Genomic DNA, 26,097 nt, shown 5'->3' with positions numbered 1-26,097 from the left:
GTACTTTGTTGCCGTTTCCTGCCAGTAAAGATCGCTGCCCTTTGCTCCGCCAGTATGATTGATGTATTTACCCCCCTCGTCGCCAAATTCAATATTGTTGTGTAATCCCGTTTTCGATTTTGAATTCGTTGGTAAAAGGTCTTGCCCATTTCCCCGCTCTGCCCCGACTCGACACCTATTTTCCATCACTCATCTGAGAAATTGCCACTGTGCACACAAACCCGCTACTTATCTATTCTGCCTCTTTGTGTGTGCGACTTAAAAGTTTAGGTCGTACGAGCGCAGTTGAATTAATAACACAATGTGAGAGACACACACACAATTGACACGTGACTTCACGTGACTCGCTGCCTACGTCATTAGACGTCTTAGTGGTCACAAACGTGTGTGGTGGGGGCAGCTACGTGTAGCAAGAATGTTACTTACAACACTGCGAGTGTGCTTGCTACAGTATTGTTAGTGTTAATACGAACGTGATTCTGTCGAAATGCATGTTGTCGACATCATCACATGGACACAATGAAAGAAGACGTGACGTCATAAATATTTGTGAACATCATATCGTTGGACGTGCATATTTTTCACGTCAAAGAAAAAATGACGTCACATTTTTTCCACATCCATGAATTTACAACTTGCATGCTGTCGACATCATCACACGGACACAATGAAAGAAGACGTGACGTCATAAATATTTGAGAACATCATATCGTGGGACTTGTGATTAACGTGCATATATTTTCACGTCAAAGAAAAAAATGACATCACATGTTTTTCCTCATCCATTTTACAGCTTGTTGACATCACATATAATGTGGTATATCTGATCACGTGATGTCAGAATTATTTGAGAAACAAGGCAATATAAATGACGTCCATGACGTAATGAAACAAGATGTGACGTCAGAAATATTTGCAAAACAAGGCTATATATATGACAACGATCATTATGTGCAGCAACATAAGTGAAAGAACATCATCAGTCCACAACATGACATCAGCTACTAAGAGGCACCAGGAGAAAATCGACAAAGAGTTAGCCAAAAGACACAAACGTAAAATCCACAAGATGACATCAACGAAGAAAAAACTACAAGTGAAAATGGATAAAGAGGCAGCCAAAAGATGCAAACGTAAAATCAGGAGGAGCAAAGAAAGGTCGAGGGCTGTACAACAAGTGGTGCATAAAGAGATGTTGAAAGAGATTGCACAGTGTCAAACGATCAGACCACCAAAATCAACTCGTCCTTGTAAACCAGATGATTACTTGGCATATTTGGTGAGTGACAAATGACAAAATTTTCTTTCTGTAGTACTGTGAAAAGGGTATATATATATATATATATATATATATATATATATATATATATATATATATATATATATATATATATATATATATATATATGGTGTTTTGGGGGTGTGGGTGTTCTTGCTTTCGTATGAGTTTATTAAGGTTGTTTTATTTGTTTGTTTTCGTTTGCCTACAGGAACTTCGAGAAAGGGTTTACCAAGAGTCCAGACTTTTCAAACACAAGTATCCACTGGTATATCTGTACCTCATGAATTGCAAGACAGTGCAGAAGAAAACGTGTTTGGTGAAAACCTCTCTGGAAGTATGTGTGAAGGGAATGGCTAGAATGATGTTCAATACCAACCTTGAAGATAGAGCTGCATCTGCATATAAACTGAATGTGATATGCAAAGCATTGGCAATTTGGGCACCTTTCTTCTCCCCAAGTATGCTACAGGAAGAAGAAGGAGATAAAGCAAGGCCATGTAGATTTCAGTTTTTCCTGACAGTCTTTCCCTGTGGCAGACATTTGCCTTCTGATGATGAAATCAACAAAGTTCAATGTGCATACGAGGACCGTGTTGAAAACTCTTTGGAAGAAAAACCAACCATGGAAGAACTTGTTCTCTTCATGCAACTTGTTACAAATGAAATGCGACAAATGAAGGCCTAATTTAATTAGCCTTGTGATTCGAAAATAAATCTGTTTAATATTAACCACATAACAAAAGTGTATTTCATAGTGCTTTGATTGGTATGTAAGTCACACACACACTTCAACAGAGATGGTTTCTTTTGTTTTTAACATTTTATTTTATTTTATTACACTTTAACTTGTTCCATGGTGAAAGCGAATGGTTTTGACGAGTAAAAATGGGATGAATGTGATTGCACATGCAATGAAGTAGGAGATGTATCTCGTCTTGACAACGTTGTCTTGCTGCTAGATGGCGTTTCACGTGGCGTAGGGTATGCACTAACATTAACATTATACTAGAAGAGTTTAGTCAAGGCTGTATGTAAAGTATGTTCACTCGTCGACGCGTACAAGGTATATAAACTCTAAGGGGTTTTTTGCCCCAACAAATCGTATATCCCTGACTTGATAAATTTGTTTTTATCTTTGCTCATACTAGATCAATACTGTCGGCATGAAGAACTTATTGTATAAACTTCATATCGTCACCCTTGTTATACTGAGTGTCGTCTCCTGCAAATTCTTCTTCGAGCTCAGTTATTCCAACTTCAACTCTAATTGGAAAAAATACTCTTCTATTCCTGTTCATGACATCTTCAGAGGAAGAAACGCTGATGCTAATGTCTCGGTGACGGTTCCAACATGTAAACCAAAGAAAAACATAGCGTTTTCTAAGCTACATAAATGCGGTAGCAGTACAGTTCTTAATATACTGCTAAGGTATGGTGACATGAACAATCTGACCTTCGTTCTCCCGCCTTCAGGAAACTATCTGGGATGGCCCAAGCCATTCGATAAACGAAAAGCGATGAAAGTGCCCTGGAACGAGTATAACATATTTACACACCATTCACGATTTAGCTATGAAGGTATCAGCGCCATTATGCCCCCGAGCACTGTATATGTTACTTGTTTGAGACAGCCCGTATCATTATTTCAATCCTCATTCACTTATTTCGACTTTGGCAATTATGTTGGTCTAAAAGGCCCCGCAGGTTTGAAAGAATTCGCTGACGGTATCGAATATTATTATAATAAATCACATAATGCACGATTATTGAATCCTATGCTGTTTGACCTTGGTATGAACTCAGAGGATATGTGGAACGTGACAAATATTGACAACAAAATTAAATATATAGACGAAACATTTAATTTAATAATGATAGCAGAGTACATGGATGAATCGCTTGTGTTGCTCAAAGAATTGATGTGTTGGGATACAGACGATATTGTAGCATTTTCAATGAATGCACGAGCACCAAAATCAAAAAGTAACATTACTGAAGAAGTGGCAGGAAAGGTACTGAAGTGGCATGCTGGAGATGTAAAATTGTATGACCATTTTAATACAACACTTTGGAAACGTATTGAAAGTTTCGGAAGAGAGCGAATACAAACAGAACTAGCAAAACTGAAATCGAGGCGGGAATACTATTCCAACCATTGTATTGAGAAAGTCATTACAAATGATCCCAAAGTGTGGCGCCCAAATCATGTAAGTGTACAAAGCATCAAAATCAAACCATCTGTAAAGAATGACACAATGTGTCTTGGATTGACGAGAACAGAACTTCCATTCACAGATTATGTCAGGAAGAAACAGTTACAAAATGTGCGTAATTACATTTTTCCTGACAGTCTCTCCCCGTGGCAGACATTTGCCTTGTCAGGATGAAAAGCACAAAGTATGAAGACCATTGAGTTGAAAAATCGACCAAAAACCACTTTTACACACAAAAAAAACTGTTGCGAGTCACACACATATTTCCGTTTACAAATGATTTTTTATTAATCTCCAAAAAACGAACTTGAAAAATTCAGTTTGGCATATGTAAATGTAAGTAACTAACAAAAAAAAACAACCACAACACTGGATGCACACACACGTATTGTGTATTCTACTGCCTAAAAACACAGACAGTCATTAAAACATCTTCAACTAAAAAAGTATTGGAGCGTGCATTTCCTGCTTTTCAATACGCGGGGGGAGTGCAACTCACGAAACATTTTCGAGTGTTTAACATGTAGTATGTAGGCGGCGAAGCACCAGCTCCGTTATAGGCAGTGACAATGACGGTATAGTCGGCCATAGAAGTAAGATTTGTGAAAGTGTGTCCACGTAAGCCACTTTCTAGAATCAATTCTTTGCCGGTTTCATTCGTACCCTTACGAAGATCAAAATGGTAACCCTCGATAACGCCATTGGAAAATACAGGATCTTGTCTAACAACAACCGTCATCTCGACACTGTCCCCTTCCAAGAAAGCAAGACTGATTCTCAACTTTACACCATCGAAAGGCGCAGCCTGGTCTGTCAATACATGTAAGGTGTCACCATAATCGCTCCACGACCCGTTAACGCCGTATTCTGTGCGACATTTTGCGCGGAAGGAGTATGCCGTGTAGGGCTTTAGTGCAACAGCGACGAAAGTGTCTTTGTTGTAGGCGTCGTTGATGTTTTTCCACGTTTGATCTTCAGAAACATCATCTCTGTATTGTAAAGCGTACCCCACCTGCAAATAATCTTCAATCCAATTGTCCGGCTTGCCTACCCTGACGTGTACAGTGTAGGGTGTCTTTCGCACGAGTGTTAGGCTAGCGGGTGGTCTGGTACGCGTCTGCGTATCGGGGTTGAACTTAATCTCCTTTTCGTCATGGCCGTAAGCATTCGATACCACAATCCTCATTACGTGGAGGCTGCCGTAGTTGGTCCACCTGTCGAAAAAACACGATCGCCGACCTCTCGTCTCAACGTCTGGACAGTCACGCCATGCTGAAGTTGACTCAAAGTAGTGGCGGTACGTAAAAACCTCTACCGTGTCATTTGTCGAGTCCACCAAATCCCACTCACACCACATCTCGAGAATATTCTCGCTGTAACATTTAAAGTCCGAAATCACTGGTCTCACACCGACGTGCAAATTAACGTTGGCGTAGACCGCATTATGTTTACGACGTCTTCCCCCTACCTTCCTACATGTGTACCGACCAGTGTCAGAATAAGTGATGTTTTCTATTCGGAGGTTCAAGTCCGTCCCGTTCACATTAACGTCGAGTTTAGGTGGTAATTCACCACCTTCATACTGCCACAAAAGTCGGCGTGCATCTCTGCGTCGAGGGTGCCGACACGTAAGGATAACATCGTCACCAACACTGGAGTAAACCTCTTCGGCTTTGATGGAAAGACAGCCAAAACAGGCGATGAGGAAAACAACACAAGCGAGCACAGCAGGCTTCATACTTAGTTGATAATGAGGAAAGATCACCCCTTGCCTTCTTTTATAACCGTGGACTAACCGTCGTAATTTGCATAAAAGACGTGACGAATGTGTTTTACTTGCGTGGATGAAAAAAAAAACACCAGAAAATTTGTTTGTATATATATATATATATATATTTATCACATAAATACGTGCACATGTCGCTCTTTGTTACGCGAGGGAGAAGAAACTTACAGCATTCATGTGGGCATTTCTTTCGATGAAGAAAAAACGAATGGTGGACAAAGGCGTACAGAACTTCCATTCACAGATTACGTCAAGGAGAAACAGCGTTTTTCCTGACAGTCTCTCCCCATGACAGACATCTTCCTTGTGATGATGAAAAGCACAAAGTATGAAGACCGTTGAGTCGAAAACTCGTTGGTAGAAAAACCGACCATGGAAGAATTTGTTCTCTTTATGCAACTTATTACAAATGAAATGCGACAAATGAAGGCCTAATTTAATCAGCCTTGTAATTCGAAAATAAATCTGTTTTATTAACCACGTAACAAAGTGTATTTTATAGTGCTTTTATTCTTATGTAATTCACACACACACACACACACACACACACACATTTCAACAGAGATGGATTCTTTTGTTTTTTAACATTTTATTTTATTTTATTATACTTTAACTTGTTCCATGGTGAAAGCGACTGGTTTTGACGAGTAAAAATAGGATGAATGTGATTGCACATGCAATGACAACACAAAAAACAATTGCTGTTATTGTAGAAAGGTACACACTGCCTGTCTTATCCGCTCTCGAAGGACGCAATGTCGAATGTACATTTGTCATTGTCATTTTGCCTGTCGACGTTGTTTGTTGTATTTTATTAAAAGTTTTTGAAGATATCTCTGACAATGTTTCTCCAACCGTCGACAATGCTTTATGAGATGTTACATCCGGTGAAAGAGATGGTACTTGCATAGTGGAAGTTATTTCTTGTGAAATAGGAGATGTATATGGTGACGATGTTGTCCTGCTGCTAGATGGTGTTGTATGTGACGTGGTAGACATTTGAGTCATGTCGTCGTCCAGAATGGATGATGTTGCTTGTAATGTGGAAGTTGATAACGTTATTTCATCTTGTGTATTTTCAATTTCTGCTACCTCTTCAAGTATTTCAGCTGTGATTGATATGTCACGTGATGTAGGGGATGTACCTTGTGGTGACGACGTTGTTTCACGTGAAGTGATAGACATTTGAGTCATTTCTTCCTCCAGAATGGATGATGTTGCTTGTAATGTGGAAGGTGATAACGTTATTTCGTCTTGTGTATTTTCAATTTCTGCTACCTCTTCAAGTATTTCATCTGTGGTTGATATTTCTTGTGAAGTTGGAGATGTATATGGTGACGATGTTGTCATGCTGCTAGATGGTGTTGTATGTGACGTGGTAGACCTTTGAGTCATGTCGTCGTCCAGAATGGATGATGTTGCTTGTAATGTGGAAGTTGATAACGTTATTTCGTCTTGTGTATTTTCAATTTCTGCTACCTCTTCACGTATTTCAGCTGTGGTTGATATTTCACGTGATGTATAGGATGTACCTTGTGGTGACGACGTTGTCTTACTGCTAGATGGTGTTTCACGTGAAGTGGTAGACATTTGAGTCATGTCTTCCTCCAGAATGGATGATGTTGCTTGTAATGTGGATGGTGATAACGTTGTTTCATCTTGTGTATTTTCAATTTCTGCTACCTCTTCACGTATTTCAGCTGTGGTTGATATATCACGTGATGTAGGGGGTGTACCTTGTGGTGACGACGTTGTCTTACTGCTAGATGGTGTTTCACGTGAAGTGGTAGACATTTGAGTCATGTCTTCGTCCAGAATGGATGATGTTGCTTGTAATGTGGAAGGTGATAACGTTATTTCGTTTTGTGTATTTTCAATTTCTGCTACCTCTTCACGTATTTCAGCTGTGGTTGATATTTCACGTGATGTAGGGGATGTACCTTGTGGTGACGACGTTATTTCACGTGAAGTGATAGACATTTGAGTCATGTCGTCCTCCAGAATGGATGATGTTGCTTGTAATGTGGAAGGTGATAACGTTATTTCGTCTTGTGTATTTTCAATTTCTGCTACCTCTTCACGTATTTCAGCTGTGGTTGATATTTCACGTGATGTAGGGGATGTACCTTGTGGTGACGACGTTGTTTCACGTGAGGTGATAGACATTTGAGTCATTTCTTCCTCCAGAATGGATGATGTTGCTTGTAATGTGGAAGGTGATAACGTTATTTCGTCTTGTGTATTTTCAATTTCTGCTACCTCTTCAAGTATTTCATTTGTGGTTGATATTTCTTGTGAAGTTGGAGATGTATATGGTGACGATGTTGTCATGCTGCTAGATGGTGTTGTATGTGACGTGGTAGACCTTTGATTCATGTCGTCGTCCAGAATGGATGATGTTGCTTGTAATGTGGAAGGTGATAACGTTATTTCGTCTTGTGTATTTTCAATTTCTGCTACCTCTTCACGTATTTCAGCTGTGGTTGATATTTCACGTGATGTAGGGGATGTACCTTGTGGTGACGACGTTGTTTCACGTGAAGTGATAGACATTTGAGTCATGTCGTCCTCCAGAATGGATGATGTTGCTTGTAATGTGGAAGGTGATAACGTTATTTCGTCTTGTATATTTTCAATTTCTGCTACCTCTTCACGTATTTCAGCTGTGGTTGATATTTCACGTGATGTATAGGATGTTCCTTGTGGTGACGACGTTGTCTTACTGCTAGATGGTGTTTCACGTGAAGTGGTAGACATTTGAGTCATGTCTTCCTCCAGAATGGATGATGTTGCTTGTAATGTGGAAGGTGATAACGTTGTTTCATCTTGTGTATTTTCAATTTCTGCTACCTCTTCACGTATTTCAGCTGTGGTTGATATATCACGTGATGTAGGGGGTGTACCTTGTGGTGACGACGTTGTCTTACTGCTAGATGGTGTTTCACGTGAAGTGGTAGACATTTGAGTCATGTCTTCGTCCAGAATGGATGATGTTGCTTGTAATGTGGAAGGTGATAACGTTATTTCGTCTTGTGTATTTTCAATTGCTGCTACCTCTTCACGTATTTCAGCTGTGGTTGATATTTCACGTGATGTAGGGGACGTACCTTGTGGTGACGACGTTGTTTCACGTGAAGTGATAGACATTTGAGTCATGTCGTCCTCCAGAATGGATGATGTTGCTTGTAATGTGGAAGGTGATAACGTTATTTCGTCTTGTGTATTTTCAATTGCTGCTACCTCTTCACGTATTTCAGCTGTGGTTGATATTTCACGTGATGTAGGGGACGTACCTTGTGGTGACGACGTTGTTTCACGTGAAGTGATAGACATTTGAGTCATGTCGTCCTCCAGAATGGATGATGTTGCTTGTAATGTGGAAGGTGATAATGTTATTTCGTCTTGTGTATTTTCAATTGCTGCTACCTCTTCACGTATTTCACGTGATGTAGGGGATGTACCTTGTGGTGACGACGTTGTTTCACGTGAAGTGGTAGACATTTGAGTCATGTCTTCCTCCAGAATGGATGATGTTGCTTGTAATGTGGAAGGTGTATGTAGAGTGTTTAGTGATGTAGGACAGACAATGTCCCTTGTTGCCCACTCGTTGAACCTGTTTTGACAATAAAGGTGCTTGAGCCTGCAGTCACACGCACAGTTATTACGTCTGCACTGAAAGGCACTTCCGTTCCAATGCCTCAAACACATGTCTGTAGATATACATGATTCCCTCTCTTGTGTGACTGTCGTCCCAGCATCACAATGGCATTCTTGTGTACCATTCTCATACAGCTCTCCCATATGACAGGTTTTTAGTGTTCTATCCGTCATCCAGGAAAAGCATGTATCTGACGTGGAGAATGTTTCATAATCTGTACAGTTCTGCGAAAACACGTCCCATGATTTACAGTTGACTTCCTCAACAGAAGCAAACCTACAATTAAGTGTCACAATCAGTCTGGTTGTTTGGGGCAGTGAACATGATAGAGAATATTCGCCTGATGTGCTGTTGCAGTTGCATTCACAATGTCTGTTGCTGCATACGATACGTTGCCTACCGTAATACACACAATCAGTTGACAATCTGCATGTGCCAAGGTGCTGACCATCACTGCATGGGCAACCATTGCTGTTTGACATACACTGTGGTATTATCTTTCCGTCACCGCCATGTGGCCAAATGCCACAAGATGGGTCAGGGAGCTGCATTTCACAAGATTCTCCAACCCTGCCTTGTTGTCTACACAGACAGTTGCTATTGTTGGTAGCAAGGTTTTCAATGAGAAAACCTTTGCCGCTTGCACACGGTGTTTGGGTTACATCATAAAAATGTATGTCACTGATCTTCTCACTGAATGCAAGACAAAGTGTCAAAAATACCAAAAGGAATAGTAAACGAGTTTTCTCTTCCATTCTTTTGTATTTTATTTTATCACAATATATATATATATATATTGCATAAATACATTACTTCCAGAACTATGTTGTGTGTGATAATGTTACTTGATGATGTTTGATCCGAATGACTAAATTATATGTCAAAGTGGCAAACACAATTAGAAACGTCAATCCGATGATTACTCCAATGACTATCCCAATTATGTTGTGTTGTTTGTGACGATCAATATTTTCTCCACTCTTCCTCTCTGTGTTGGTATTGGTGTTGTCACCAGTTTTGGTATTCCTTATGTTACTCTCACTTGGTTTGGTTTTCGGCTTTTTGGGACAGATTAATTTGCCAAGTATTTGTTTTAGAGGAAGCTGACATGCCCAGACGCCTTTTTGTTTACCTTTGTCCAGACACAAACAGTTACAGTATTTGACTTTGCAAGTGTACGTTGGATGAGTATCCAGTGCTGTGAAACGCATATGTTGAAGACATGTGTCTGTTTGATTCATGTCGTGTGGTAATACTGGACAATTGGCAGTTTCATTGAAACAATCACACTCCTCCCCTTCGTCGAGAGCCATGCATTCTGGTCTACCAACATCTTCTGTCCACCGTTTATGCCAATACCACTGTGCAACACATGGTGATGATGAAACCATAATACCATTTTTTGGCTGAATTGTTGATGCGCTTCTCTTTTCTGTGATAGGGGTTGGTGTTGTTGTGTGTTGTTGTCCGTTGGGAGTAGGACACAAATATTGAACTCGATACATCTCTACAGGCTGTGTTTCGCCACATTGAAAAGTACCCTGTCCTTGTGAACAACGACAGGTACACAATTGATGTTCATAGAACATCTGAAACTGATGTGTGGAAGTTTTAGTTGTGTTGATGTGATCACCGAATTTATAACATGCCGTATCGTCGCAAGTACACGTTGTATGACATGCTATGTCTCCAAATGCAATCAATGACCTCGAGTCTTTGGGTAAGACATAGATATCATCTCGAGGAACACATTCACATGAAACCATGTACACGAGAATGCTTAGAATTAAAACACACAAAGACAACACCTTCATTTCTCTCTTTTCTTTTAAAAGTTTCCAATTTGTTTTACGTTAGTATAGATTTTCCCGTCACGAAAATCCTACACTAGTTTTTCTACTGTCCTTTCTCTTAAATTGGAACATGATGTGGATGGAAGGGGTTGGTCTCCTTTATTGACTGGATTTTTATCTTTTTTTGTTGTTTGTTCTTTTGGCCTGGACACTTTTATGTCAGGGGGTAGTTTTCCACCATAAGATGCCATGGACAGTGCCGACTTGATGGATACTGGCTCGTAGTGGCTATGGACGCCTATTAAAATACCGTGATAAAAAACAAGGAAAAACACCCTTATGCTCCACGACATGTACATCACTTTTGACCAAAAGGGACCTAGTCTGTTTTTAGGGCAGTTGTACACGTCTGTTCTTGCTGGACTCGTTCGAAGAATAACCTCCATGCATTCCTCCTCACTACTGTCTAACCTGTAACATTCTGGGAATAAATGCGTGTTGTCAAATAAACAAGGACCTGTTAACAAAAATATGCCTCGTTTTGCAAAATCGAGCAGGGCAAAAGCAACAGATGTTATGGCTATTGTGTACGTGACCATAGATAAGCATCGTCTGATTGCATCGTTGTGTTTTGCATTGGACACAAGTCTTCTTCCTTTGTCTTCTCTCAGAGAGTAACTGAGCAGGCAACAGGCCAAAAAGGGTATAGTGGGTAACCAACTGATCATACTGTAGCTTTCATACCCTGGCAGTGCCTCCACAAACAGACATGCACACAACACAACAGTGGCCACAAGATAGCGTTGAAACGGTATGACACCATAGGCTAACTCTTTGATATTGCCTTCGTATATGCAAAACTGACTGTCTGTCACACATCTTGGACGTCCTTTCGTGCGTATGTGCAAGAGAAGCGGTAAAATGCCACTTGGAATGTATCTGAATACACACATTGTTAAGTAATACAAAGCAGATGCTCCATTACCTAACCGAACTTCGGGACACCGCTGGTGTTCGATATCAAGTCTTGAAGGACCGTCTGTGATGATTTGGTGGCATTCGCTCAGGGTGTTATTGTTGCAGCCGAATGCCTGTTTTGCAATGGCTATGTGGTCACCGTCTGACAAGGCACAAACACTCAAGTGGGTAAATATGTTGTAAAGCAGTGACAAATTACCACTCACAAAAAGGACGATGCAGTTTAACCAAGCCAGTTTGCTGAAAACTTGATAAGTGACCGAATCTCTGACTTCATGGGCTTCAGTTGCAAACCTGGCCAGAAGATAATAGCTGGTGGCAGGTACAATGACCTGCCAATCCACAAGGGGATAGATGTCTATTTGAATGAGAACTTCAATGATCCATGTCAGAGAAAGACAGAGGAGAATCAATATTGAAATGCAAACTTCTCTCATTTTGTTTTCATTTTTATTTTATTTTTCATAACCTTACAACTCATTTATACATTCTTTTGTGACATTGCAAGTGGCGATATTGGAATTTCCGTACACAATTTATTTTGCCCTATGATCATCATAGACCTGAAACTTTTCCACACTCCACGGCATGCTCTGTGGAAATCGTCCAAGTAGGCTAAATCCCAGCCCGAAGATTTCAAGACTCTTGCCAAGGTGTCTTCGTTTATTATGCTATCTAATGTCATACATTCAATGTTGTTGATGGACTTGGCTTTCCCCTTCAGTAGAGGTCTGAATCCCTTTTTGGTTTCTTTTCGTTTCAACTGTATGATCACTTTTGGCATGTCGACTGATTGTATTAGCTGCATGTTTTTGTTTTCTAGGTACAACCTCAAAGCTGGGAACTCGTGTAAACCTTCAGTCATTTGTTTGGCAGACACTTCAATAGACCTGAACCTGAATGGAGCAGCTTCCCTCGGCAATGGCAATCGTAATGTCTGCCCATTGCATGTAACAAGCCATGGTAGATGTGAGAAAAGCATCAACATTGTGCGATGGTAGTGTTCATAGTGATCGAATGTGTCAGTTTTCAAATCAAATGAACAGTCTCTGATATCAACAGTTATACGTTTTCCTGTTTTTGCAGAGTAAACTGGTATGTTTGAATATGCACATTGATAGGGATTGTCTGGATCTGTCAGTGTCAGTGCCTCTTCGTATGTGTCAAACCTAATATCATCAATGTCACAGTCTAGTCTTACAAACACAGATGTTGGTATGTGCCATGCAGTGAGTGTTATCCAATTATCACTCCCTTTGTCTTCCATCCTTTCTCGTTCCTTAGCAAAATGATGTTGTTCGTAAATAGTAGGTATGAATGAACGTGTGAATAAGTGGAATTAAACCACGATGGCTCATTTGTCCTACAAGGGTTGTGAAACAAAACCAAAAAGACTTGTCGCGAGAAAGGACCATGACGAAAATAAATATGACAAATACGACAAATACGATGCAGTGGTTGATATGTTGAGTGACCTTTGTTTGAAAGTGGATGACGGTAGTGGGCAATCAATCAAACCACTTGCTTCTGTCAGACCTCAACCAATTCCAACACCTACTAACAAAGAACCTCGACCATCAGTGCTGTATGCTAAGAGAGCAGTTGGAGCAGAGTGTAAAACGGAAGCCTTTTTAGGTCTAAGTGGTCGTCAGTCACCTAAAGTCGTATTTGCTTCTGAAATAGACTTGCCTGAATATGACGTTGCACTCGACATGTGTTGGACTGAGAGTGACTGTGTTTTGGACGAAAGAAAATCAAACCATCATATCGATCTCACCAATGCAGCTTGCAAATACGACGCACTCATGAGAAATATAGGTCAATCCCCCGGGAAGACTGTCTGGAGATTGTTCAATCCACGTCTTGTCAAACAAGTGAGACTTTTGTCTCCTACAAGGTTTATGGTAATGAGAAAATGGAAACCTGTTGAAGCTCCTTTGTATGACAATGATTTCCTGCAGTGGGAAAGAGACAGGGACATCTCTTGTTCTATGTTACCGTTTGTTCTCCAGCCAGAATGCAAAAACAATGAGTACACATTACATGTACATGAAGAACTTTGTAAGAAATTCGGTGACTTCTACAACCCCATTTTTGACATGATTGATGTGGAATCGAGCGCGCGGCGTCTTCGTCGAACCCCCAGTTCTCTTTCTGACTACATTCTTCAGACTTTCTCTGCATGTGACGTGTTTCCACCCAGTGGCTGCTGGCTTTCTCCCCAAAGTGCCACTTACAGAAAAGTTGCTCTGTGGAAGTATTCGGGCTTCAGGCCAGTTGATTTGTTTTCCCACAATGGTGACAATCTAGAGAGACACGTGGTTCGACATCACCCTGTGAGATGCGAATTGTATTTACATGATGGAAATCATGCCAAATGCTGCAGACCTAGTCATTTGTGTTACGGTTCCTGTAGGGCCAATTCAAGAGATATGGAACTGAGAAGAGCAGTGGCAACTTTTCTTTCTTTAATAAAGACTGACACACGTGACTTCACATGGAAAACTGTCCGTCAACACGTGGACGGTTTAGCTAAGTTGTTAAGATTAGAACCCTAGATAAGAGAGGGGGAAAAAGTCAAAAAAAGAAACCATTTTTTGTTTGTGTATTCATTTATTAACTTTTGTATTTTGTGTTCAAATGAATATTCAAAAAATTGGCACGGGATAAGTATTTTGTACTGTTCTGTCTTCCTCTTCATCTTCATCTACACTTTCGACGTACTTGCATTTCATGCTTGTGTCTTCATTGTAGCGAAATCTTGGTTTCTCTTTTGTTTTTGGCATGGCAAATTCTACTGTGTTTTCGAATCCTTTTTTAGAATGCAGGTATTCCGCGGTTCGTCTTTGTGGGAAGTACTCTTCGCTTAAACTTTCGACATTCTTGAATTTCATGCTTGCATCTACATTATAGCGAAATTTTGGTTTCACTTTAACTTGTTGCATGGCAAATTCATCTGTGTATTCGATTACATTTTTAGAACACATTTTATCGAAAAGGTTCTGCACATTTCGTTCTTCTACTCTTCGTGGTAAATACTCTGTGTACTCTTTGAGTGTGTACTTGGGTTGAGTTTTGTCATTGTATTTGAGTGGTGGACGAGATAGCGACTTCCGTATGGTGGACTTCAAATCCCCAATGTCCCGTGACGATGAAAGTTGTATTTTCTGAAGTTTGAGACTCACAGTTTCACGTGCATTTGACATAGATTTCACATCAAATGTATTTTGTGATATCTTCGTGTCTGTACATAGTTTGAACTGAATGATGTCCAACTGTTGTCTTTGGTATATTGCAGTGCGGCATATTGGACATGAAAATTGAGACGTTTCTTCGTCCATGGCATTTACTCTTAAATTCTCCTGCAGACATGACTCGTGAAACAAGTGACAGCCGTTCCAGTCGTCGGACTGGTGTTGACTGTTTGCATAACGAATCAGTTCGTCATCTGACTGGTCAACACCTAGACGCTTTCTGAGTCTCTGGCCAGCACAGTTAAGGCCCTGCAGTTCCCTGTTGGGTCCCAAAGGTTCCAAACATAGTGCACAGTCTGCTCTCTCCCACTTTCGATTTGAAAGGGGTCTTTCCTCATCATTGTCATCTCTGTCACTGTCATCATCACTGACTCTGCAACTGTCTCCACTGCATTGTGCTACAATGTCGTCGTAAGCTGTATCTCTGTCAACATATACAATGCACTTGTATGGGTCGTTTCGTTTAAAGTAGCGTTTCAGGAAAAAAGAATTCTTATGACCTCTCTCGTTTTCGTTGAGAAGTTTAAACAATTGCTGTAAACACTGAATCCATGTCTGTCTAAATGTAGTGGGGCTTCCCAAGCTTTTGACCAACACTTGCGACTGTATGTGTTGTTGGAGAAACAGTATTCCTTTTTGGCTCAAAAGGAAAAAATTGTTCAGTGTTTGCACGATTAGAGTCTTCATTTCAAATGCCCTGCTGTGTTCAGGATTCTCTACAGTTACTATTTTTTCCATGATGTTGCACACGTCCACAAAACAATCAGATCCGTGGACTTTGATTTTCGTTGGCTCTAACAGAATCAACTCATCATTGCTGTCGTCACAAGCAGGTTTAAGTTGATCGATCTGGTTGAAGAAATGTTTCTTAAGGGACGGGTTTTCCATTGGGAACATGCTCGATTTCTCTCTGCTTTTGTTGCCTTGGGCTGGAAAGCGAAGTTTGATAACCCCGTCATCGTGTTTTCTTTTCACTTGTCTGGGATTATCATGGATGTTAGTGTCAGTTGCTGTCGACAGCTGCAAGAAATCTGTTTCGGGATGATTTGATGGATAAGCTTTGACACTGGAAACCATTTTGGTCAAGTACATTTTCTTTGCATCTGTGTTGTCATTGCTTGGTGATGTTCGACCCTGGATGAGTCTGTTAGTTAGAATGGATGAGCGCAGACTTCCTGTCTGTGGGTCGTTTGCATCATTTACTAGTTCCATTTCTAGGACCTGATTGGATGTAGAACTAAAGTCTCTGCCACCACATCTTTCTAGCGAGTTCTGAAAATCCGTTTCTGCCAGGTTGAATGCTTTCCACGATTGGTTTAACGATACAGCCTCTTCACACTCTCGTTGAAAGTTAGCTATAGTATTGTTTTCCTCTGTTCTGTCTCTGATCACACCCAACCACATGTTATACAGAGATTCAAATTCTTCTTCAGATAACATGCGAGACATACTGATGTCAAGATGTTGTTGTCGCCTGGCCAAAGTCCTTTTCAGGAGTCATGCATATTGACGACCCTTTCACTGCAGGTAATAGGCACTTAGGAGTTATGAATATTGATGACCATTTCACTGCAGGTAATAGGCACTTAGGAGTCATGAATATTGATGACCCTTTCGCTGCAGGTAATAGGCACTTAGGAGTTATGAATATTGACGACCCTTTCACTGCAGGTAATAGGCACTTAGGAGTTATGAATATTGACGACCCTTTCACTGCAGGTAATAGGCACTTAGGAGTTATGAATATTGATGACCATTTCACTGCAGGTAATAGACAATTAGGAGTTATGAATATAGACGACCATTTCACTGCAGGTAATAGGCACTTAGGAGTTATGAATATTGACAACCCTTTCACTGCAGGTAATAGGCACTTAGGAGTTATGAATATTGACAACCCTTTCACTGCAGGTAATAGGCACTTAGGAGTTATGAATATAGACGACCATTTCACTGCAGGTAATAGACAATTAGGAGTTATGAATATTGACAACCCTTTCACTGCAGGTAATAGGCACTTAGGAGTTATGAATATTGACAACCCTTTCACTGCAGGTAATAGGCACTTAGGAGTTATGAATATAGACGACCCTTTCACTGCAGGTAATAGGCACTTAGGAGTTATGAATATTGACAACCCTTTCACTGCAGGTAATAGGCACTTAGGAGTTATGAATATAGACGACCATTTCACTGCAGGTAATAGACAATTAGGAGTCATGCATATTGACGACCCTTTCACTGCAGGTAATAGACAATTAGGAGTTATGAATATTGATGACCATTTCACTGCAGGTAATAGGCACTTAGGAGTCATGAATATTGACAACTCTTTCACTGCAGGTAATAGGCACTTAGGAGTCATGAATATTGACAACTCTTTCACTGCAGGTAATAGACAATTAGGAGTTATGAATATTGACGACACTTTCACTGCAGGTAATAGACAATTAGGAGTCATGAATATTGATGACCCTTTCACTGCAGGTAATAGGCATTTAGGAGTCATGAATATTGATGACCCTTTCACTGCAGGTAATAGACAATTAGGAGACATGAATATTGACGACTCTTTCACTGCCGGTAATAGACAATTAGGAGTTATGAATATAGACGACCCTTTCACTGCAAGTAATAGGCACTTAGGAGACATGAATATTGACGACTCTTTCACTGCAGGTAATAGGCACTTAGGAGTTATGAATATTGATGACCCTTTCACTGCATGTAATAGACAATTAGGAGTCATGAATATTGATGACCCTTTCACTGCAGGTAATAGGCATTTAGGAGTCATGAATATTGATGACCATTTCACTGCAGGTAATAGACAATTAGGAGTCATGCATATTGACGACCCTTTCACTGCAGGTAATAGGCACTTAGGAGTTATGAATATTGATGACCATTTCACTGCAGGTAATAGACAATTAGGAGTCATGCATATTGACGACCCTTTCACTGCAGGTAATAGACAATTAGGAGTTATGAATATTGATGACCATTTCACTGCAGGTAATAGGCACTTAGGAGTTATGAATATAGACGACCATTTCACTGCAGGTAATAGACAATTAGGAGTCATGCATATTGACGACCCTTTCACTGCAGGTAATAGACAATTAGGAGTTATGAATATTGATGACCATTTCACTGCAGGTAATAGGCACTTAGGAGTCATGAATATTGACAACTCTTTCACTGCAGGTAATAGGCACTTAGGAGTCATGAATATTGATGACTCTTTCACTGCAGGTAATAGACAATTAGGAGTTATGAATATTGACGACACTTTCACTGCAGGTAATAGACACTTAGGAGTCATGAATATTGACGACCATTTCACTGCAGGTAATAGGCACTTAGGAGTTATGAATATAGACGACCCTTTCACTGCAGGTAATAGGCACTTAGGAGTCATGAATATTGACGACTCTTTCACTGCATGTAATAGGCACTTAGGAGTTATGAATATTGATGACCATTTCACTGCATGTAATAGACTATTAGGAGTCATGAATATTGATGAATCTTTCACTGCAGGTAATAGGCACTTAGGAGTTATGAATATTGACGACACTTTCACTGCAAGTAATAGACAATTAGGAGTCATGCATATTGACGACCATTTCACTGCAGGTAATAGGCACTTAGGAGTCATGAATATTGATGACTCTTTCACTGCAGGTAATAGGCACTTAGGAGTTATGAATATTGACAACCCTTTCACTGCAGGTAATAGACATTTAGGAGTCATGAATATTGACGACCATTTCACTGCAGGTAATAGGCACTTAGGAGTTATGAATATTGACAACCCTTTCACTGCAGGTAATAGACATTTAGGAGTCATGAATATTGACGACCATTTCACTGCAGGTAATAGGCACTTAGGAGTCATGAATATTGATGACCCTTTCACTGCAGGTAATAAGCACTTAGGAGTCATGAATATTGACAACCCTTTCACTGCAGGTAATAGGCACTTAGGAGTCATGAATATTGACGACCATTTCACTGCAGGTAATAGGCACTTAGGAGTCATGAATATTGACAACCCTTTCACTGCAGGTAATAGGCACTTAGGAGTCACGAATATTGATGACTCTTTCACTGCAGGTAATAGACAATTAGGAGTTATGAATATTGACGACACTTTCACTGCATGTAATAGACAATTAGGAGTCATGCATATTGATGACATTTTCACTGCAGGTAATAGACAATTAGGAGTTATGAATATTGACCACCCTTTCACTGCAGGTAATAGGCACTCAGGAGTCATGAATATTGACGACACTTTCACTGCAGGTAATAGACAATTAGGAATCATGCATATTGACGACCCTTTCACTGCAGGTAATAGGCACTCAGGAGTCATCTTGACCACTCACCTACATGTATGTAGCCAATAGCAAAGATACACAAATGAGTGCAACTTCAACTTGAGGGTCCGTTAAAATCGCTTATAATGTATTTGATTTAAATATGAAATGACTCTTTAGAACTTAAACTGATGTGACCGTCCCCGAGTTTTAGTTCACAAAAGTCATACAATAGTTGTTTTGAATTATATGTTAAGGCAGGTTGTTTTGTACGTACCCGAAAATGAAAGAAACTGACATGGATCTAACGTTCATCAAAAAATTACCCAAGTGGTCTTTGAAAAAAAGTCATACGGAGTTACAAAAATGAATTGCACTTATGAAATTGCGACATACCTGTCTGTCCGTTCAGTTTTTCGTATGTCATATACTCTCCGTTTGGTAATTGGATTGGTTTGGGGCAACTGATACCTTTCTTGTTTAAAAACAGCAACACTTCTATTTGGGCTTCCATCAGCTTGGTGTTTGATGAGTCCGTAGCATTGAGAATCTTGAAATTGTATTCCTTTAATTTATCTGAATTTGTATCCTTAGCAACTATGTAGAAGTTTTGATCGTTGTAACTGGTAAGTGGTTTGATAGTATATATCGGTATACAGTAAAGCGTCTCAGCTAAGTAACGGGCATCATCAATGGTCAACGATGGTTTTATGATATCATCTAGTCCAACCACCTTGGTGTTGTTATTATCACCCTTGATAGAATCCATTGGTTGTATCACGAATCCGTGGACCTAGAACAAAGTACACTGATTAGTTGCCTCCTCCAATTGCCAATACTCATGAAATGAAACCACTTTACAAGGATACTTTCGCATAAGCATATTAACTGCAGTGGTTCAATAATATATATCAAAGGAGAAGTACAACAGCAATGACTTAGAATCACAATTCACAAAATTTCCAAATCGGAGTTAGTTTTCCGAGAAAGGTACATCAAATAAGCTCAGACGACTGATAAAAGTGGGATTGTCAAGGTCGATAATGTATACATGTAAATATGTGTGTATATATTTCGTAACAAGATGGTCAGACTAAACTATAACTTACGGAAATACTTCAGTCTATAGTTGGCGAGGGAATAACTTTAATTTCTATCTTTATCTAAATTAAGTCTAAGATCGACAGTGATTTGTGTGTAGCAGTTCAATGTACGTAGACCCGTGTAGCAGTTCAATGTACGTAGACCGGTGTAGCAGTTCAATGTACATAGACTGGTGTAGCAGTTCAATGTATGTAGACCTGTGTAGCAGTTCAATGTATGTAAACCGGTGTAGCAGTTCAATGTACATAAACCGGTGTAGCAGTTCAATGCATGTAGACCATTGTGGCAGTTCAATTTACGTAGACCTGTGTAGCAGTTCAATGTACATAGACCGGTGTAGCAGTTCAATGTATGTAAACCTGTGTAGCAGTTCAATGTATGTAAACCGGTGTAGCAGTTCAATGTACGTAGACCGATGTTGCAGTTCAATGTATGTAAAATGGTGTAGCAGTTCAATGTACATAGACCGGTGTAGCAGTTCAATGTATGTAGACCAATGTAGCAGTTCAATGTATGTAGTCCTGTGTAGCAGTTCAATGTATGTAAACCGGTGTAGCAGTTCAATGTACATAGACCGGTGTAGCAGTTCAATGTACATAGACTGGTGTAGCAGTTCAATGTATGTAGACCAATGTAGCAGTTCAATGTATGTAGTCCTGTGTAGCAGTTCAATGTACGTAAACCGGTGTAGGAGTTCAATGTACGTAGACCGATGTTGCAGTTCAATGTATGTAAACCGGTGTAGCAGTTCAATGTACGTAGACCGGTGTAGCAGTTCAATGTATGTAGACCAATGTAGCAGTTCAATGTATGTAGTCCTGTGTAGCAGTTCAATGTACGTAAACCGGTGTAGCAGTTCAATGTACATAGACCGGTGTAGCAGTTCAATGTATGTACACCAGTGTAGCAGTTCAATGTACGTAAACCGATGCAGCAATTCAATGCACGTAGATCAGTGTAGCAGTTCAATGTACATAGACCGGTGTAGCAGTTCAATGTACATAAACCGGTGTAGCAGTTCAATGCATGTAGACCGGTGTAGCAGTTCAATGTATGTAGACCTGTGTAGCAGTTCAATGTATGTAGTCCTGTGTAGCAGTTCAATGTACATAGACCGATGTAGCAGTTCAATGTACATAGACTTGTGTAGCAGTTCAATGTACATAGACCGGTGTAGCAGTTCAATGTACATAGACCGGTGTAGCAGTTCAATGTACATAAACCGGTGTAGCAGTTCAATGCATGTAGACCGGTGTAGCAGTTCAATGTATGTAGACCTGTGTAGCAGTTCAATGCATGTAGACCTGTGTAGCAGTTCAATGTATGTACACCAGTGTAGCAGTTCAATGTACGTAGACCATTGTAGCAGTTTAATGTATGTAAACCGATGTAGCATTTCAATGTACGTAGACCGATGTAGCATTTCAATGTACGTAGACCGATGTAGCAGTTCAATGTATGTAAACCGGTGTAGCAGTTCAATGTACGTAGACTGATGTAGCAGTGCAATGCATGTAGACCGGTGTAGCAGTTCAAATTCTAATACAGTGAAGTGATACGGTATTATGGCCCAACTTCATCACTAGGTAAAGTGTATACATTCTTGTTTCGACCGACCGACCAACCAACCGACAGACGTACCATCTGCTCCAAATCCTATAAGTTTCTGCTTCCAACTTTCATCAACTCTGTCAAATATAGTTTTTGTCGCACTAACACTACCATCGACATGTGCATGTTGAACTTCCTTCTGTCCCATTAAATTCACCACGAGTTTACAAGTCGGTTTGTCTACTCATTGCATCATGCATGTAGACTATTTCACACTCCTGCATAGCTCTATCAGTGTCGCCGTCAATTAAAATAGAAATATATTTAGCTTCGTTTCTGATATCGTCAGCTAAGTCATTCCTGATTCATCCAGCAATTGTTCATCATCTCTGAGCATTTGTGAGTGTTATCATAGGTTGGATTTAATACCGACGTATGCCATGTTTCTGAGCAGTAGCAAGGTGCAATAACTCGGGCGGAAATAGTGAAAATGGCAGTTCTTGTTTGGCTATCAGATAGGCAATATTTATCTTCATTTTCATTTCTCCTATTTTGTTATCACCATTCAAGTACTAGTTATGTTTGAATAAAAGGATGAGTCCAAGTCTGGTTAAAACGTCTGCTTTATTTGAATCCCCGTATAGCCATTTACTAGTTGTACGGGAGGCTTTCATCAGTGGACTGGCCACACTGGTTTCGCTAAATATATGTCTTTGAATTCGCTCGAACGCGTGTACCCGAAACGGAGTGTTCCATTAAAGTTTGTTTCTTTTTCAACCAATATTCCCCGTTCCAAAGCGAAATCAGACTACTCTTTCGAGAATTTACAATATCGAAACCATATTCTGTAAATCTATTAGATACTTGCTGTCTTCACTGGTATGGATGTTCATCCACTCAAATTGTTCAAGCCATCGTGCCAATTTTACATCTTTAGATTTTCCGGACTGTGACGATTGATCTTTTCAAGCCGCCACATTTCAAACGTCGCCTGTTGTCTTGTTGCAGGTTGTTCATCATTTTCATCACTCGTACCTGGCTTACTAGCTAACGAGTTTTATATCGTTTACTCATACTGAAACTGGTGGTTCTCCCCTGTGTACTCGGTCAAACTGCAATAACTTGTGGAGAGACGTTGAACTAAAATCTTTTAAAATCACCAGTGTCAGGGGCAAACGGGAGTCGTCAATGAAAAACCAGAAAAGGGCAAATTGTGTTGAAATCAAAGGCTTGCCGACAAAGCCTTGTACAACACCAAACCTTGGAGGAATTATACAAGACCAAACCATATTTCAGTCACAGACAAGTAAAATGCAGATTGGTAACGGCTATTGTTCGAGGTGTTAATCTTGGGATTAACAGCCCTATCCTTGCCTTGGGTACACTACAACACAGACAATAAAGAGACAGATTGGTAATGGCTATTGTTCGAGGTGTTAATCTGGGTATTAACAGCTCGATCCTTGCCTCAGGTATGCTACATAACAACAAGGGTTATTGTCTTGAAATTATTTGTTTGTTATTGTCTTATAATTGTCTTTGCTAGTCAGATCACCCGTTTTGTCCTTATATTAACAAGTGGTACGATTATGGTCGTCATGAAGTTATTAGGCAGATAACCACGCGACAGCATAGAGGAAAGAACAAAAGCTAATATAATATGAAGTCTGTGACTAGCATATTTAAAATGTTCACAAGAGAGGTCGTCAGCACCAGCAGCTTTACCATTTGGAAGACTGTTAATCGAGTAAGAAACCTCAGCACTGCTGATAGGAAAATTAATATCTGAATTGTCAGGTGAATGCACCCATACACGGTCCAACCCACATCCATATGTCATCTCAATGGAATATGAAGTCTGAAAATGACATTAGCTAGACTTTTGGGCAAGCCCTCACTGCGAACCTCGTTCGCTTCGCTTATCGTATCGGAAGAAAACCCGAACGTCTAGCAGCAAGACTACACTACAAGTGTCTCTTGCACTTTCAACGTTACACCGAACGAAAGCTACCGAAGTCACTGTTCGGGTACTTTCGGTGTTTTGTTGCTTAAACAGTACCACGTCATCGGTAAGGGTGACCTTTTTGTTTGTTTCTCATCTCCAGTGGAATAGTCAGGCGGGCGGGCGAAATAAAAAAAAAGGGGGGCAAGGAAAAATAATCTGCAGTGTCCTTTCTGTCCAGTCAGTCTCTCTACAACTTGTTTTCTCTTCTTTTTATTGAATTCCTTGTTACAGGTCTCCTTCCTTCCTTCATTGTAGCAAGGTTAACAAGTCCGTAGAACTACTTTGTAAGAAGTTGAATACTTATCATCATGATGGGTGTATATCTGTAGCCATGAACTATTGTATGATTTTATCAGGAGTACTAATACATTCGTCCTATTAATAAAAAGTGGCATCGCTACCAAGTTTTTCAAGTTATCCAGTTAGATAAAAAGTTATAATTTAGTATGTAACTTTTTGAAACACTTGTGTGATTGTCATCAGTGTGCTCGAGGAATTTTCATTTTTATAAATCATTACTTCTATGAAAGATTTTTCTTCAGTGTGAACTTGTCAAAATAATCCACCAGATAACGTTTTAACATTTCTAGAACTCAGTACTCCTTTGGGATTTACTGTATAAAAGTAATAATGTAAACATCGGCAACATGCCATACAAGTCTTGGTTGACCTTGCAGTACAGTATACATTACGCGCCTTCTGTAACTTGTAACTGTTGTTACTATTTAGCATAGGCAATAGCAAGATGTTGTTGCACAGTGTCACCACCGACAAACTTACATTCAAACATTCCAATCACCAGCTATCACGGCTCCCTTTGAGTCATTTTGTACAGTTTTTGTAACATCCATGCCTAAAACCTGTGTTTATGGCACAATTGAAGCTTGTAAGTTGTAACAAACATCTTGAGCCGGCCAATGCTACGTGAAGCTGTGATAATTTCATTTATTGCACATTATCAATGAACAAAGAATGTCTTCCAAGGTCATGCATGTCATGGGTAATGAAACGCATTACCATTACAGAGTCGGTCATTTCCCCGATGATACAACTGATTTAAAGCTAAAACTGGACAAAAATTTTTTTTTTGAGGAATGCAATATGCCTTTTACCAATTTTAAGCATACTTTTGATAGAAATATTCTGAGCTATTACATTGCAGCAAAATGTACTGCGCGACGGCATTAATTTCGAGCACTGTCCCTCAAACCTCACTTCAAACCTATATTTAAAAAGGGGGGGGGGGGGTTAGATGCCACAAGGAACGTTTGATGTTCGTTCGAACCATACAATCTTGCTGTGTTGAACTTAGGGGTCAGTTGGAAATAAAAAAGTTTTTTTTTTCTGATGTCGGAGCTGCAAATTAGGGTCGGTCGGGAGATGAGAAACAGAAAAATACTAGATGTAAACTGACTGTCTTCCATAAGGGCAAAGTTTTGAGATTGTCGTTCCTACAGACTGTTGGAATACAACAGAATATATGTAATAACTTATTTTTTTCTCATTGATTGCTATTTGCTCGCTGTTAGTGATCTCCTGGCCAACCACAGCATGTACTGTGACATTTGTTGAGAATGTAAAAAAAAAATAAGCTCATCGTCGTACCACTTTAGACAACATTTCCTGACGAGAAACTGTTTTTTCCTTTATAGTGGCCTACAAAAATATGCCAATAATTTATTAAAACTAACAGCTACATCAATGATATTTTCAGGACAAGTGCGCTTTGGTATCGCAAATGCATGTATCAAATTATATTGAATTTGAAGTCTGCATTCTTGAGATATAGCCTAATTACCGAAAACCATTAATTATGTAAAGTTCTCATTAATATTCTTGGGATGTTTACCGAAACCTAACCAGTTCTTGTCACTACCCTACAGAACACATGCAATAAATTTCGTTTGAATTGAGCCAGTCGTGTTTTAGAAAATGGTGATAAAGTCGCACCACTTTAGACAACATTTCCTGACGAGAAACTATTTTTTCTTTTTTGTGGCCAATCGAATATATGCCAATAACTAATTAAAACTCAAAAGCTACATTAGTAATATTTTCAGGACAGGTGCACTTTGGTATCGCAAATGTGTGTACCAAGTTATAATGAATTTGAAGGATGCATTCTTGAGATATAGCCTAATTACCGAA

General features: G+C 39.8%; 2 protein-coding genes across 2 annotated transcripts in view; one reads left to right on the top strand and one right to left on the bottom strand.

Moving 5' to 3' along the window:
* The window catches only part of LOC144440436 (hydroxylysine kinase-like), a 204,871-nt gene extending 184,813 nt beyond the window's left edge, over positions 1-20,058 (bottom strand). Inside the window, exon 1 of the mRNA XM_078129807.1 lies at positions 19,686-20,058. Coding sequence (XP_077985933.1) covers positions 19,686-20,058 — 373 coding nt within the window. The remainder of the gene's footprint in view (positions 1-19,685) is intronic.
* Positions 598-2,005, top strand: LOC144439705 (uncharacterized). Its single transcript, XM_078128939.1, has 2 exons — positions 598-1,279; positions 1,491-2,005. The coding sequence occupies exons 1-2, from the start codon at positions 935-937 to the stop codon at positions 1,965-1,967; spliced, it is 822 nt and encodes a 273-aa protein (XP_077985065.1). The 5' UTR covers positions 598-934; the 3' UTR covers positions 1,968-2,005.
* Positions 20,059-26,097: the final 6,039 nt, after the last annotated feature.

The sequence above is a fragment of the Glandiceps talaboti genome, chromosome 9 (assembly GCF_964340395.1).
Source record: "Glandiceps talaboti chromosome 9, keGlaTala1.1, whole genome shotgun sequence".
Lineage (NCBI taxonomy): Eukaryota > Metazoa > Hemichordata > Enteropneusta > Spengelidae > Glandiceps > Glandiceps talaboti.
The sequence above is the reverse complement of the archived record's forward strand: the minus strand, read 5'-3'. Positions and strand labels throughout refer to the sequence as shown.